Source organism: Primulina huaijiensis, chromosome 8, assembly GCF_012295235.1.
Source record: "Primulina huaijiensis isolate GDHJ02 chromosome 8, ASM1229523v2, whole genome shotgun sequence".
Classification (NCBI taxonomy): domain Eukaryota; kingdom Viridiplantae; phylum Streptophyta; class Magnoliopsida; order Lamiales; family Gesneriaceae; genus Primulina; species Primulina huaijiensis.
Window position 1 is genome coordinate 5,694,461 of NC_133313.1, and position 14,834 is coordinate 5,709,294.

Below are 14,834 nucleotides of genomic sequence, written 5' to 3' on the forward strand. Positions count from 1 at the left end.
ACTTGGGTTTCCGAAATAGTGTAAAAAAAAGTAACTAGAATCTCTCTTTTTTCTCGATCCAGTTCCTCTACTATCGCGAACCCCTATAAAAGTGGACAACATATATCAGATAAAAAACGGAAGAAATTGATGCACAAGAGAAATTCACTGAAGAAGATGGTATCTTTCCCTTTATTTTTAGAAATGAAACACCCCAACAATTAGTCCGTTTAAAAGGTATCCAAGTCCAATTCCACCCATCACTATCTCCGATCCAAGCGCGCAAGAACTGAAGGTGAAGTTGTCCAATTTCTTGTTAATCGTGAACAAGGGAGGGAGGGAGAAGAAGCCTTGCGTAACCTAATTTTGCCCAAATTAACACGTGCAGTTAGTATTTGGTTGTTTTAGGTCAAACTTCTCATAATATACTCTCTAAGGGGTAAATATCATTCACCTCGATAAAAATATCTTGAAAAACTCTGCCTAATAAAATTTTTAAAAATAACAAGCAACCAAAACCAGCTCAATTAAATTCCTTAGTGGGGTGTATTCAATTCAGAGTTTTGATGATTTTTAACGACTTTTTCAAATGATAGACTTTTATGGATTTGATAGATTTTTATTGACTTTTACAGAATCGCACAGATTTATAAACAGATTTACGTGGATTCATGTAGGATTTTTTGCAATATTTTTATAGATTTTTGTGATTTTTTTATAAAATTTTATAAATTTTGTATTTAATTATAACATATTATTTTTTATTAAAATCTTTGAACCAATAATTAATTGACATATATAACATATTCACTTTGAAATAGTTTTTCAATATTTATATTAATAAATAAATTTACTTATTTAAAAGTTAAATCATTTAATCCTTATATGTGTGTATATGTGGGTTTGTATCCATGTTTGTAAATTTTTTAAAATACATCAATTGATTAATCTGTAACATTGTTTTTGAATTGATAATATACATGTGAAAAGAATATCATTTGAATTTTTAAAACTCTATGAAAGTCTATTTTGAATACCACTAGACTTCTATAGAGTATGTAAAAGTCTTAATTTGAATACATCTAAATTTTTAAAATCTACAAAAGTTATTAAAAGTCAATATATCTCTTACGTTGAATACACCTCTTAGATTAAATTCCTTAGATTTTCTATACATTATGAAATAATAAATTTATTTTATTTCTGTGTACATATGTATGTATGTATGGAGAGGAAAATATATCCTTTTTTTTAAAAAAAAAAAAAGTGAGAAACAAACAAAAAAATCTCTCCCACTTTATAAAGCTAACAGCACCATCATCCTCCTCCTCTCCATATTTTTCACTTCACAAAAAAACTGATTGTCTTTCAACTGCTCACCGCCTTTATCTCCCAGCAATTTATCCATTTCCTCTGGATTTATTCACCAATTAGCTGAACTTTATACGCTCAGTAATGCGAAGAATTTCATAGGCCTCTGGCAGCAGACTTTCGAGAAATTAAGCAATTTTGGTGCTGGATGTTAAGTGATTGTACCTATCTATGCAGCAATAAATAGTATGACATCTGAATTGAACGCCGGGTTCAACCCCAATTACCATCAGCAGGGAGCAATTTTTAAATCCAGCGGTGCGATGAGCAGCAGCAGCGGTGGTTCCGGGGGATGTGAAATGATTTCTATGGGAAATTACTATGGCAATCCTGGGGGGAATATGAATTTAGATGTTAATGATGGGGCTGTGGGAGGAGGGATGGTTTTCTCATCCGGGGGTTCGCCCAATTCTTTGAGTTCTTCCACGCTGCTGCTTGATTCGGTTCCTGGATTGAAGCACGACACGGGGTTGGCTGTTGAATGGGGCATTGATGAGCAGTACAAGCTGGAGGAAGGGCTTCAAAAGTTGGTACTTTCTTCCTAATCGTGGGAAATCAGTAAATAACGTTACATGTTTGTTTATTTACTTGAAATTTTTTTTGACCGTGTCATTGTATTCCTGCTCGCTGAAGTGAAAATCCGGGAAATTTTGTTGTACCATGGGCTCGTAATGCTTGTTCATGATCTAACAAACAAACAGCTGCTAAAGCTTTCTTTATGTTGTGAGGAGACAGAGATCGAGGATGTAGACATAGGTCTAGAGGATTTGAGAGAGAACTATAAATGACTGATTTTATTTGCCTTTCGGTTATTAGAGTACCACTATTTTCTGCAATTATAGAGCTCAAAATATATGAGAATGTGCCTACTTTGCTAGAGTACGGAGAAGAACCTCCCAGCATAGTGCAATTATTATTGAATCAAAACAATTGATCAAACTAACAAGACATGAGTGGACAGCCAAGTTATTGAGTCCTTAATCTATCTACGCAAGTAGAATAGAACCGCTAGCTGTTTGTTCCAATTTCGGAATGTGTACTTGAGGTGCTTTTACCTCTGATGTGTGGTCTTTTGTGATAGAATAGATGCCCTGAAAGCCAACAGTTGGCTAGAGAATTTATTGACTCAAGTGAAATAAACAATCTTTATTTTAAATATAATTTAACTTTTTATGGTTTTATTTTACTTTATTTGTATACCCATGGAATCAGCATAGATAAAATCCTTGATTATATTTTAATACAAATGAATCGTAATTCGATCTTGAAACTCATTTGTAAACACTGTATATTTTAAATTCGTTCTTAGTCGATTCAGCCTCATAAAATAAGGATAAATTCCGCTTGAGTTTGAGACTGACATCTATAATGTTGTGTACCGTGTTTCATGGTAAAGACGTAGAGATGCCCTATCATGCAGATGGGTAATCATACGATGATTGTACCAAACAACCCTCTCTCGGACTTTCCAAGTGGCTATCATTCATCGAGGGGAAAAGTCCGTGGTTGTGATTGTACATGATTAGTCCTTACGACCTGGGATAACACTGAGGCTCTACATACTAGAATTTTGCTTTGACTCATTTACCGACTCTGCGAGGGTCACAAGGTGGCGAGGTTGGGTGCAATTGCGAAATGTGTAGGAGCCAGTGCGTTGTAGTCGGGGATTCACCACTCACCTACGGGTGTGGATATCCTATGTGATCTAACGTAATAGTAGTGCATGAAATCTCTGGCCAGAGTGTGAGATGTACATTAGGGAAATAGTTCTCTAGTTGTGCATGCGATGACACTATGAATATTCCATGATTATATCACATAGCTATCGAATCTAATATGCAGCCCTCGATGAACCAATGGTTGCAGATTCGATCGGGATATATGAGATGATGGGACCGTACTATACCTTAATCATAACCGACTGGTTTTTGTAGACACTATCAATGATACCTCGGGAATCATGGGGTTTTGCTACTAGACGCTGTTACCATGATTCGATGGGTTTAATCAGAAATGATTTCTGACATTCTCATGATCAAATGTTGGTGCATGAAATGGGTCAAATTAGGGTAAGACCGAATAAAAGAAAATGTCATGAATCACAAAGAGTTGTGAACCCACGGCTAGCTGTATCTATGAACAATTGAGGGTCACACAAGCACCAGATCATTTGTTTCCGTTGTGAGAATAAATTCAAGGAGTTGAATTTATATATAATTATGAGATAGTAAATTCAAGGAGTTAAATTTATGATAATTAAATTTTGAGAGAATAAATTTAAGGAGTTGAATTTATATAAAATTATGATATAGTAAATTCAAAGAGTTGAATTTATGATAGTTAAATTTTGAGAGAATAAATTCGGAGTTGAATTTATATAAAATTATGATATAGTAAATTCAAAGAGTTGAATTTATGATAGTTAAATTTTGAGACAATAAATTCAAAGAGTTGAATTTATGATATAGTAAAGTCAAGAAGTTGAATTTATGATATTTTAAATTTGGAGAGAATAAATTCAAGGAGTGAAATTTATAAATTATGAGATTTTAATTTATTAAACTCAAAAGTTGAGTTTATTAAATATTAAATAAAATATATATTGGAGGTATATTTGATGGGCTTGTCGGAGTACAAATCCAATATATTAAATAAATATTGTTCTTTATGGACTTTGATTAATTAATTAAACTAGTTGGACTAGTCCAATTAATTAATCAAGCCCATTAATGTTAATTATGGAGCCTAAATCTTATATTACGGAAATTATGTCATGAAGGCATGTTTTTTAAGTAGGAGACTTGAAACCCTAGCCTCTACAATTCCAAAACTCCTCCACTCTCTTCCAAGAATTCGGCCAACCGTTAAAGAAAGTTTAGGGTTTTTGAGCAGCCTCTCGAGTTCTTGATCTCAACGAAAACTTCTAAATATTCTAGTGCTATTTAGAAGAGGAACTCATGGACCGGATTGGGAGATTGAAGAAAGAAGACTTGAAGAATGTACGTAGGGATTTACAACAAGGACTACGTCCACTAATACCGGTCCTATGAATGTTTATTTAATTTAAATCATACAAGTGTCCAAAGAAAATTTTGAATGTCAGAATAAAATTTTTAAACTTCCGCTGCGATTTGGACACGAGAAAAACGAGATCCCAACATTTTGGTCAGATATCTTTTGTGTATGCTTGGACTTTTCATTCTGAACCGGTATGGTAGTTTGTATGGCATAAGTTGCTCTTAAAGTAGGTTACGATCCATGAGTGCTATTTTCATTGTCTGAATTAGGCTTTTATATGTTGCCAGAATTCAGATGTTATATTCTCATACATATTTCATACTGGGAATCAAGTTTTCCTGGGGTTCGGAATCTGGATTCGTTACAATCTAGTTGCCTTGTGTATGCATGTAGACATTTTGCAAATCACTGTGTCAATATTTGTTTTGTGAGATTTTTGCATCAGTTGTTATTACTCAAATACAAATGGGAATTGCAGTGCCTGTAAATCTCACTTTTTAAAATTCTAGTTGGGAATCTTTTAGATGGCTGTGTAAAAGTAATATTAATCAAATATGGATCATTACTGTAATTGGCTGCTGTTTATTAAAAGGATTATATGTGAGTGATCAAAGGAATCAATATCTTTTCTTTATGCCACTATAAAACCTTTTATCACTGTCATTCAACTCTGTTCTGTCGTGTATTCCTCCATTTCTTTAGATTATGGATTCATGGTAGTTCTTCTATGACAACATCGCATTTTAGTCACCTAGTCACATAATTCTCAATAATTTTTAGTTAGCTTGATTGTATATTTTCTGCCTTGATTTTCTTCCCACGTCTTGCAGACTTCTTTCCAATATGTGAGTTGTGGTGTAACCTGTCCAGATCTTACATCTGGAGCTTATCTTGCATTCCAATTGTTTGCTATTAGTTTCCAAAAGCTTGACCCTTTTCACATGGTTGATTCCTGCTTGAAGGTATGCCAATGAACCCAATATTCTGATGTATATTAAGATTGCCTCCTCTCTTCGCGACAAAACTGTACGCGACGTTGCTCTTCGATGTAGATGGATGATGGTGAGTTCATAATTCTTGTAGAGATTGCATCTACTAATAATATGTACTATTCTGTTTCATTTTATGCGGAAAGAATGTTTGTCTCCGTGTTTTTAATGTTTTTCATTGTCTTGTCAGAGCAAGCGACGAAAACATGAGGATCAGATCTTGTTGAAGAAAGTGAAGGATCAGAGGGTAATTTTTTCGTAGGTTTGCCTACAGTACGTTAACTAACTCACTTTTTGACATTGGTGAGCTGTGGTGTGATTTCATAAATTTCAGCACAGTTTGTTTTCTAATCTTATTAAAGTAATCACTACTCTTCTATAAAAAAGAAAAAAATCATCACTCAAAAACTAGGCTGCTCAGAACCTTCTTAACTGTGGTGGTTAATTGGCATGCTCAATTATGCCGATATCCTGCTGCCTAAAACTATATGATTGTTTATCCATTACATCTGAAATTGAAGCTGATCACTCTGAGATTTAATTAATTTCTCTGCTATTGAATATTTCAATCGGATTTTAGAATCTTTGAAGCCTGTTGTACTTGAAAAGTTACACTGTTTCATAACCAACACTGATTTAAGTTGACATTCATATTCGACCTCATATCAGCCTGAAGCAGTAGAAACTTATGGCTCTATCATGAGAGATACAGTAATGAACTTTAGGAATGCTGGTTATATTATACTTCTGAATTTCCTATAGTCTGTTGTCTGTGATTGTCTTTGAGGGTTTAAGCTGGATCTAGGAATAGATATACGAGACAAGATTTGGTAGAAGCTGAAGAGAAAGTATCAAGTGTTACTGGCGACTGGCAGGCACGCAGGAGATGGGGAGAGAGTTGTAGCTTTTTATGGAAGCTCTACCAGTTAATGGATTGGTTGTGGCATTAGCATGTTACTTGCGAATCTTTTTGTTTAATCTTAAAAATAAGAAAAATTCATATATTTCCTATTTTGTTACCTCGGACTTAACATTCACTTTTTCAAATTTGATCAAAATGTCATTCTTACAATTACTTACTCATTGAAGGTATAACTTACATTGAGAAACAGGCTTTCAAAGATGCCCAGAAAGAAAATTTTCAAATGTTTGCCTGAGTATTCAGTTGCATCATGGGCACGGTTGGATGAACAAAGGAATGACATTTAGCTCATCATTCATTTTATGACATTCTATCTTAGCTTAAGACTAGATTTTTGTACCAATGTATGTTGTTGGAGTTTCATTTGTGTAATTGCAATTGTCTATTGGTAAGGATGTCTTATCCTCCTATACTTGATAAACTTTTATTATATAAAAAATGTGGAGATTGTCTGAGAAGTGGCGACGTGGTGTAATATCCCCTTTTTTTAGTTTTGAGTGGGTGGAGTTGGGGGTTTAGCAGGGTGCAAGGTGGTTGTAGCACTTGAGTTGGGTGTTTGTCTGATCCAAGCTGGATCTTGTTTGTTGCTAGGATTTGATTGGGTCTTGGTCAGGTCAAATTGTTTGTGAACTAGCAACATTACAGTTGGAAAACAAAAAATTTGGTTTTGCACATAACTGATTGAGAGAAGCATCAATGCTTGAAATACTAGGTCTCTTATCAATTGGTCTACTTTTCCTTACCTTTTAGTTGTTTTGGCAAGCGTTATACTCAGTTAGTACTGCATCTCATTCTTCTCTGACCTAACCATGCCGATGATTGAGTTGCTGTAAGCAATCATGAGATATTGTTGTCGTTTGAAGTTTTAATGATTCTTTGTTTGTTTTATCAACTGGTCAGCAAAAGCGTATGGATATTTGTTAATAAGCTTATAGCTGTTTTGTTATGTGTATTGAATATCCACAATTCAGAATTATTCACGTGTTTTGGAAAAAACTCTTGCTCTAAAATTTAACATATTTTTCCAGGATAAATTGATCGATTCATCTTTGAGGAATAGTATGTCGCCAGCTTCATCAGTGAATGATGCTTCATGTTCTTTCATTTCAAACCATCACAATCAAAATAATTTATTGTTTTCAGAAGGTTTGGCCGCATAACTTTTGGGATTTTAATCAAATCCTCTCTTTTGCTTCTTTCCCTAACAATCACTACTGCGCACATTTGTTAATTTTTGTGTCTAGAGGGGTTGATGACTTGATTCAGATGCCCTTTTTATTGATTTTAAGGGATTTTAGGGGAATGGATTACTATTGTGAACTCATTCTATATGTCTTTCAGCACTGAGTGGCACAGCCAGACATCTTTTGGAAGAAAACAAGCAAGCTTTTGGTCAAATTTCTTCTAATCTTTCAGCTCTCAAGGTAATTCCAGGAGGAAACTAGAGCTAGCTTGTTCTAAATTTCTTTAGGAATTTCTAGGGGACATTGTTTCTGATGGATTCTGATTTGTTAAGTATTTATTGCATTAACATGATAATAAAGTAGTATTATTTTGAGATCTATGTGAACACACATTTCTTCCTTTTCGTTTGAAGGTATGGCATACTTTTTCTTTCATAGGTGACAGGAGTTTATGAGATTCCAAAGACAACATGTGGGGATCCGGATGCTAATCATCTTCTTAATCATTCTTGGGGACGCTAATCCTCTTCTTACTCATTCTTGGGAATAATTGGAACAATTTAATAAACTAGGTCTAAATTTTTTTTTTTAATACAAGTGCGGAACGTAATAGAATCAGTCTGATATACATGTCAAAATAAAAATACAAGTCTTGTACACCATGTAGTCATATAAAACTAAGGTTCGACAACTACATATCAAGTGCCAAAACCAAATCTATTTCTGGGTCCGAATCTCTACACTAATCTTGATCTCTCATCCTCTTCTCGACCCTGATCCTGTCCCACCTGTTGTCATGCACACGTACAGGCACAACAACAGCCGGATAACTCCGGTGAGACATATATCCCAGTATAAACAATGTATCATACATTTCATATAATCATATAAACAATTATAAAACATGAATCGGAATCTACGAGACATAAATCAATATAATTCTGTAAATCAAACTCTTGACTCGACTCATCTAATCTAGGGATCCCGGTTGAATAAGAACGCAACAACTCGCCTACTCTCCACAGCTAGATGATGGTACGTTCTTATTCCCAGACTTTGGTATACTATATCGAATATCTGCAATAGAAGCCGATCTGCTCCTAAGCAACATCGATATAAACCAACGTCCAGTGACATGGCACATCTGCCAATACTCTGTCACGACTTGGCACGTCTGCCCAAGACTTTCTGTATCAAATCAATCGTCTAATTCATGCTTTCTATAAATCAATAAGAGAAGCATATAATTGCAATGAATTCAAATATCTGAAAATAATAGCAAATAAGTATGTGATTTTAGGGAAACTCAAGTCATATCTGACTCGAGTTATCAATCCCGGTCTAACATTTATTTATACCTTTCTTTTGTCGATCTGACGAAGTCGAAGTCTTGAATTCGAAGCTATCAATACTCAATCTGGCAATAACATTAGCGAGGAGTACAATATCATAATACAACCCAACACAAGAATTCTTACTGAACGGCATAACGGCACAATCTCGAGATACCGGCAATACAATATCAATAGATACCAATCTCAACAACTCATAATCATTTGATTAACACAATCTGATACAAATCTATATAATCTCAGTCAATTCAAATCTGAAAATCATAACAATTTCATACGGTATCTGTTCTTCACTCCGGTTTCGGTTATACGATGTCTAACATATCAATACCACCATATATCAATCATATCTGATTTCTTCAATCTCATATTTTTAAATTATATCAAAACGTAGTAAAACTTACGTCCGTGTGAAGCCGTTGACACGAGGATCACATAAATAAGTTCAGATCGAAATTCTGATAAACGGATCTTGCATAATCAAATTCTAAGCGAAGAAGAAATTTGAGAAGTTCCCTGAAGCTTTCCTCGATTATTCTTGCTGAATCTGAAAGAATTGAAGAGGATTTGATATATATATCATGCATGGGAAGACCAAGTGGCTTCATCTTTGTACTGCACGTCTCGCGCATATGCGCGACCCTCATCGGCGCACATGCGCGAGACCTACTGGTCTCGGCGCTTGGCTTCTCGGCAGCTCGCGCATATGCGCGTCCTGTCTTCGCGCATATGCTCGAGAATCTCTGTTCTCGCATATTGCTGTACACTTGCTCGCGCATATGCGCGCTCCCACGCCGCGCATGTGCACCAAATGTTCTGTCTCGAAACCTTGGTTATTCGCGCATATGCGCGAGACCTTTGTCTCGGCACATTCTTTTCCCGAACAACTCGCGCATATGCGCGCCTCGGCGCACGTGCGCCACAAGATCTGTCTTCACACAACACAAGATCATATGCAACTCAATTCATGTCTCGGAATGGTCCGTGTAATTACAACAATTTATAAATCAATAATCTCGGATTAACAACATAAAATCTCGGGCATTACACAACATTTTGGCATAAGATGAATAAAAGAATTCTAGAGAGGATAGAGACATTAACACGAAGACTTGCAGGATAAAATGCCTGTATATTGTTATCATGTGTTGGGAATAAAAATGCTGTAACTAACTGACAAACATAAACAAATCCCAATCCAAAATACTCTGTGAAGCGTGTAATCTTAAGAGCTTAGGTATGTCTGACAAAACATTTAAAACCCCTGTATAAAAGACCGGAAAAGGTATGAACATATATATAACTGATTATAACAAAATTTGTGATTACAAACTTGTAGATGAATCTTTTAACGTTTTCATCTAATAAATCCCTTAACAAGTAATGTTACTGTGCTCAAAAGTGTTTTTGAATCACTTCATGCTATCCTCTCGTATGTGCGAAGAGATCGATAATATACACAAAAAAATTTGTCACTTGATAGTATGAGAAGATACAAAATATATCTGAACTCAAAAGGCTGGCCCACTGAAATTGAGCATTTCTGCATCTTTGATGAAGATTTTATCAATCCTCATCTTGAAAAAGTACTTGGATTTTTTGAAACAAGAGTGTATATATATATAATTATGGCTGCAAATTATACAAATGATTTTCTGTGTATTCAATGTCATGGCTCAAAAGTTTGTCACACCAAGATCTCTGTAATGATCAGGATACCATAAACCGATTTGAAATCAGAATGGTCTGCTTTAGTAAAAAAGATTTTGAATATTTGACTCCTATGTTAACCTTCAAAGTTGTAGAAATTAAATTCCACAGGAACTTAAATATTGAAGTAGGCCAGAGAAGTCCGTGCATGTGTAATGTGAAATATATTGTGCCCATAGTTGTTAAAGGCGCAAAGAGGTCCTGGAGCCTGAGGCATAAGGCGAAGTGTGCCTTATCGAAACAAGGCGCACTTATTAATTTTTAAAAATAATATATTTATTTATTACTATTTTATTACAAAACAATATTATTGAAATAATTAAGATAAGCAAAAATATAAATGCGCCTTACTTTTATTTTTTTGATCTAGATTATTGATAAAGCATATTTTTTTCCTTACTTTTATTATCCTTCTTACCATAGTAAGTGTAGGGATTTTCTCCACTAGTTTGTCCGGTCAATCAAGTTAGATTCTAGCCTAGTTTATAGCTCTATCTATATATGCAATTTTCGAATATTTTGGTAAATAAAGTCTCAGTTAAATATTTTTTAGATATGACTTTTCTTTGCATGCTTATTTTCTTCTAGGGTTTGGTTGGCTTTTCTTTTCTATTTTTCTTTTTTCTTTTAAAACTTTTGTGAACCGTCTTCAAAGGCGAGCCCAGGCGCACTTAAGCCCGCCTTCAATGGCCTGGGTTCGCCTTAGTAAACCGCTGTGCCTGAGTATATACCTAGGCGCAGAGGGAAGGCGAGAGGCGCTTGCCTTTTAACAACTATGATTTTGCCTATAATTGCACCCTGCAGGTACCCTAGTGACCATACTAGAAAGGAGTTGGTTATTCACATCAAGCACCTTGACATTATTTTTGAACATCTTTTATTACTGAAGAAAAAATATATTGCTTTCGACACGAAATGATTGGCCCGTGCTTTTCAGTATGCAACATGGTGAGATTAGAATTTAGATTGAACATGTCACCTTAATTTGGTATGTGTGTTTGTTGATCTCACAAAGATATTAAACTATGCTAAGAAATAAGCTGACTGCTTTAGTTTCATTATTTTATCAAACTAAATGACAAGCATTGTTCTAAATGGCGGCCTGGATGGGGTGCGGCAATCGACCGCACCGCCTTTGCCTTAGACGGTTTTGTAGGCGGTCGAAGTTGAGTTGGGACAGGAGAGGCGTGCAGACGGTTAAGGCAGGCGAGGCGGGTGGTTGAGGCGGTCAATATTCAACAAAATCTAAAAAGCTCTAATTGTTAATACATTATATACTCTATCTTCAAAAAACAATATCCAACTCAGTTACCCTCGAATCCCACAGACCCTGCCTCCTTCCGCCTTAGACCGCCCACACCGCCGCCGGCCCACTAGGTTAGCTATAGAATATTTTAATTGTATTATATTGTATGTAGCTTATTTGCTCATGAACATCATTTAATTTTATATTATTTGCAGCTTGTATAAATTGTATGAAGAATATTTATGCATAAATATCATTTATATGTATATATATTGCATGATTATATATAATACTTTATAAAAAATAGTAAAAAAAAAAATTCAACTGTCTAGGAAGTTCCAAAGCGGTGAGGCGGTAGGCTGTCACTGACCGCCACGCCACGCCACGCCACCGCCACCGCCACCGCCACCGCCACCGCCACCGCCACCGCCATTTATAACACGGATGATATGATAACACGGTCATTTGAGCTACATTGAAGGAGAAGTTCTAGTTGACTGAGGGTAACCTCGAATTAAATAAGTTAATCAGATCAGGGACTGTTGGAGAAGTAGACAAATCCAATTATGAGCTTTTTGAATCTTACACAGTAAGAAACTTGGTATAACTAGACGAACTTGTTTAACATGATATAGACATTGATCTCTACTTATTTTGCAAATGGTTTCCCTTTCTTTACCTAATTTTCCTTAATAATATTTGCATACATTTGCCTCTTCTGACCTTGTCTTTCTAATATCAGTTGCAGGAGAACGTTAATCTCTTTTTTCATACACGGAACAACATCACTACAATGTTGAATGAGTATGTTGTGGTTATTAATCTATGGACATTACTTTGGCACTTCATCATGTCTTATTTAGTGGAGCTCTTTTACTTTTATAGCATGAGTAACATGCCTGGGATTATGAGCCGAATGCCACCTCTTCCTGTGTTATTAAATGAAGAACTTGCAAGTAGTGTTTTTCCTTGTTCTGCTCAGGTATGGCTTGTTTTTTGTCTAGAATATTCAGTTATTGACTGTATGTTCACTTTTTTAATATAAAAGCGTCATGTATCTTTAGATTTGTGCAAAGAATATTGTGGAATGCTGTATGGATAACATGTTTCCTATTAATCACAAGGTGATTTCAGTTGGAAACTCTAAGAACCTAAATATTTGTTTAAAACTCTTGTTGAAAACTACATACAAGGAGACCAAGTCTCAGATCACTTCCCTTTGCTACCATCGGGGAGATGGGGCCTTCAATTTTGAAGATTTTAAAGATTAAGAATTGAAAGAATTTTTCTATATAACAGATGGACAGAGTTTTGAATTCTTAAATAAAATCTCTAAAATGAAATCGAATTGAATAGATGTTAGTATGAAATGAATACATGTTCGGAGCGATAAATTAGTAGTACTTGCTTTTTTCGTGTCACCGTAGGCAAACTTTGACGTCTTTGCCAAGGATGGGAAATGATTTAACTTGAATTCTCTCTCTGATACCCTAAGTAGACAAGACAGAGTATTCTCATATGCATTTGTTTATCTGAAGGAAATACAGCTACTGTTATTAATTTGACTTGGATTGACATATGGTTGTGTGCCCTCGGTTGAGCTCCTTGCACCTTTTCCCCCTTACCATATGCAATCAAGGAGTATCTCAAGTTATAATTAGATTGGCTGAACTCATCTTATTTATTACTCCGTTCGTAATGATTGTTACTATTTTCCCTCTTTGTTGTTTTCTATTCATGCTGCAGCCCATCATGTTTGGCTCGTCAAGTATGTTACATATGAAGCACGAGCCAAGGTGTTGATCACAATTATTAACTTTAATTACACAAGTCTGGTCCTTGTAATTATTGAAATTCTGCTGTAATGGGGCAAGAAGCTTGCTCTTTACCAGTTCACGAGCCTTGTCTGCATCCCTCGTGGTAAGATTGTTTGGCCCGGAAGTCATTTTTGGAAGCTGGATAGTTAGCTGAAGTAGGCACCAGCAAAGGCACTCTAGACGCTAAATTTGTTTGCTACCTTTTGATGTAAATTGACAGCACAGAAACCAGTTTTAGTGGACACTAAATTTGGAGGAGCATGATTCATCCTTTTCAAGAATTTGTCACATATCTTAAAGCCTCGATTCGTTTGCAACGTATAAACTTTGAAATCAATTGCATTGAGAGGAAATTCAGAATTTTATTATGAAACAAATCAATTCCACATCTCGAGGTTCACTCTGATATTATGTGCACCCTTTGCTTCTGCTTACAGCTTGCTTAACTTTGCATTTATTATAACCTTAATCGTGACGGATGTATCAACCCGCCGAGGAATCCGAATATTCGGGAGAGTTGCTTTTAGCATTTCTTTTGTTCACTAAATACCATGAAAAGGATAAATGCATGCTAGGGAGATTTGATGCAGTCAGCTTGTATGGTCACTAGTGTTGGTAGCTTCTCATTTGCTCCTAGATGAAGAGTAACTGCATGCTAAGGAGGAATCTGAATACTTCCCCATATAACAGAAATATTCGAAAATGAGGTTGCTAGCTCTGACAATCTTATATTAAAATACTACTATTTTAATATTTACTGAAATATTTAAAATTTTCTTATTAATTAATGTATTAAAAATATAACTCTTAAAATAAAATAACTGTCACCACGCATACTAAAAATAAAATTAATGTTAAAACTTCATCATTTTAAATATCACAACTATAAAAACCAAATTTAAAAACATCCAACATAATTTGAAAAAATTTATAAAAAGTTTCAACTTACTATTCACCAAAATTAGTGCAATAAAGAAGATCAGAGTAAATAATTTAAAATGTGTATAATTAAAACTCTCGTGAACTTACAAGGCCCACTGGTTTGCACTACAGCTAGTTCGAACCTGGTCACCGGTCATTGTCTCTCGTCTCCTCAACTACATCATCTGCATCGATCAAGTCTAGTAAGTCTAATGACTCAGCATCGTACACCATGAATAACAAGTAGTATGTAATAAAAATTCATGCAATTTAAACACAACTCGTACATAACATAATATAAACATAAATATGTACAACGTGACTT

General features: G+C 35.1%; 1 protein-coding gene across 4 annotated transcripts; it reads left to right on the forward strand.

Moving 5' to 3' along the window:
* The first annotated feature begins 1,259 nt into the window (after positions 1–1,259).
* LOC140982681 (uncharacterized) lies at positions 1,260–13,953 on the forward strand. Of its 4 annotated transcripts, none has more exons than XR_012176339.1 (9): positions 1,260–1,876; positions 5,199–5,213; positions 5,331–5,430; positions 5,548–5,604; positions 7,308–7,425; positions 7,621–7,703; positions 11,330–11,473; positions 12,514–12,575; positions 12,657–12,732. XR_012176339.1 is itself a non-coding variant. In XM_073449323.1 (9 exons), exons 1-9 carry the CDS (start codon positions 1,539–1,541, stop codon positions 13,572–13,574), a joined length of 927 nt encoding a protein of 308 aa, XP_073305424.1. In that variant the 5' UTR covers positions 1,262–1,538; the 3' UTR covers positions 13,575–13,953. The 4 variants fall into 4 exon arrangements, 3 of the variants coding, with proteins under 3 accessions (XP_073305426.1, XP_073305424.1, XP_073305425.1); XM_073449323.1 differs by lacking the exon at positions 11,330–11,473 and adding an exon at positions 13,518–13,953 and having other exon boundaries at positions 1,262–1,876; positions 12,657–12,753; XM_073449324.1 differs by lacking the exons at positions 5,199–5,213; positions 11,330–11,473 and adding an exon at positions 13,518–13,953 and having other exon boundaries at positions 1,265–1,876; positions 12,657–12,753.
* Positions 13,954–14,834: the final 881 nt, after the last annotated feature.

What these genes read in the sequence shown, in the direction of transcription:
- LOC140982681 (XM_073449323.1), top strand. Translation starts at nt 1,539, where the DNA reads ATGACATCTGAATTGAACGCCGGGTTCAACCCCAATTACCATCAGCAG. An exon ending in TTCGATGTAGATGGATGATG is followed by an intron (nt 5,431 to 5,547) that starts GTGAGTTCATAA and finishes TTGTCTTGTCAG; the next exon opens with AGCAAGCGACGAAAACATGA. An exon ending in AGAAAGTGAAGGATCAGAGG is followed by an intron (nt 5,605 to 7,307) that starts GTAATTTTTTCG and finishes ATATTTTTCCAG; the next exon opens with GATAAATTGATCGATTCATC.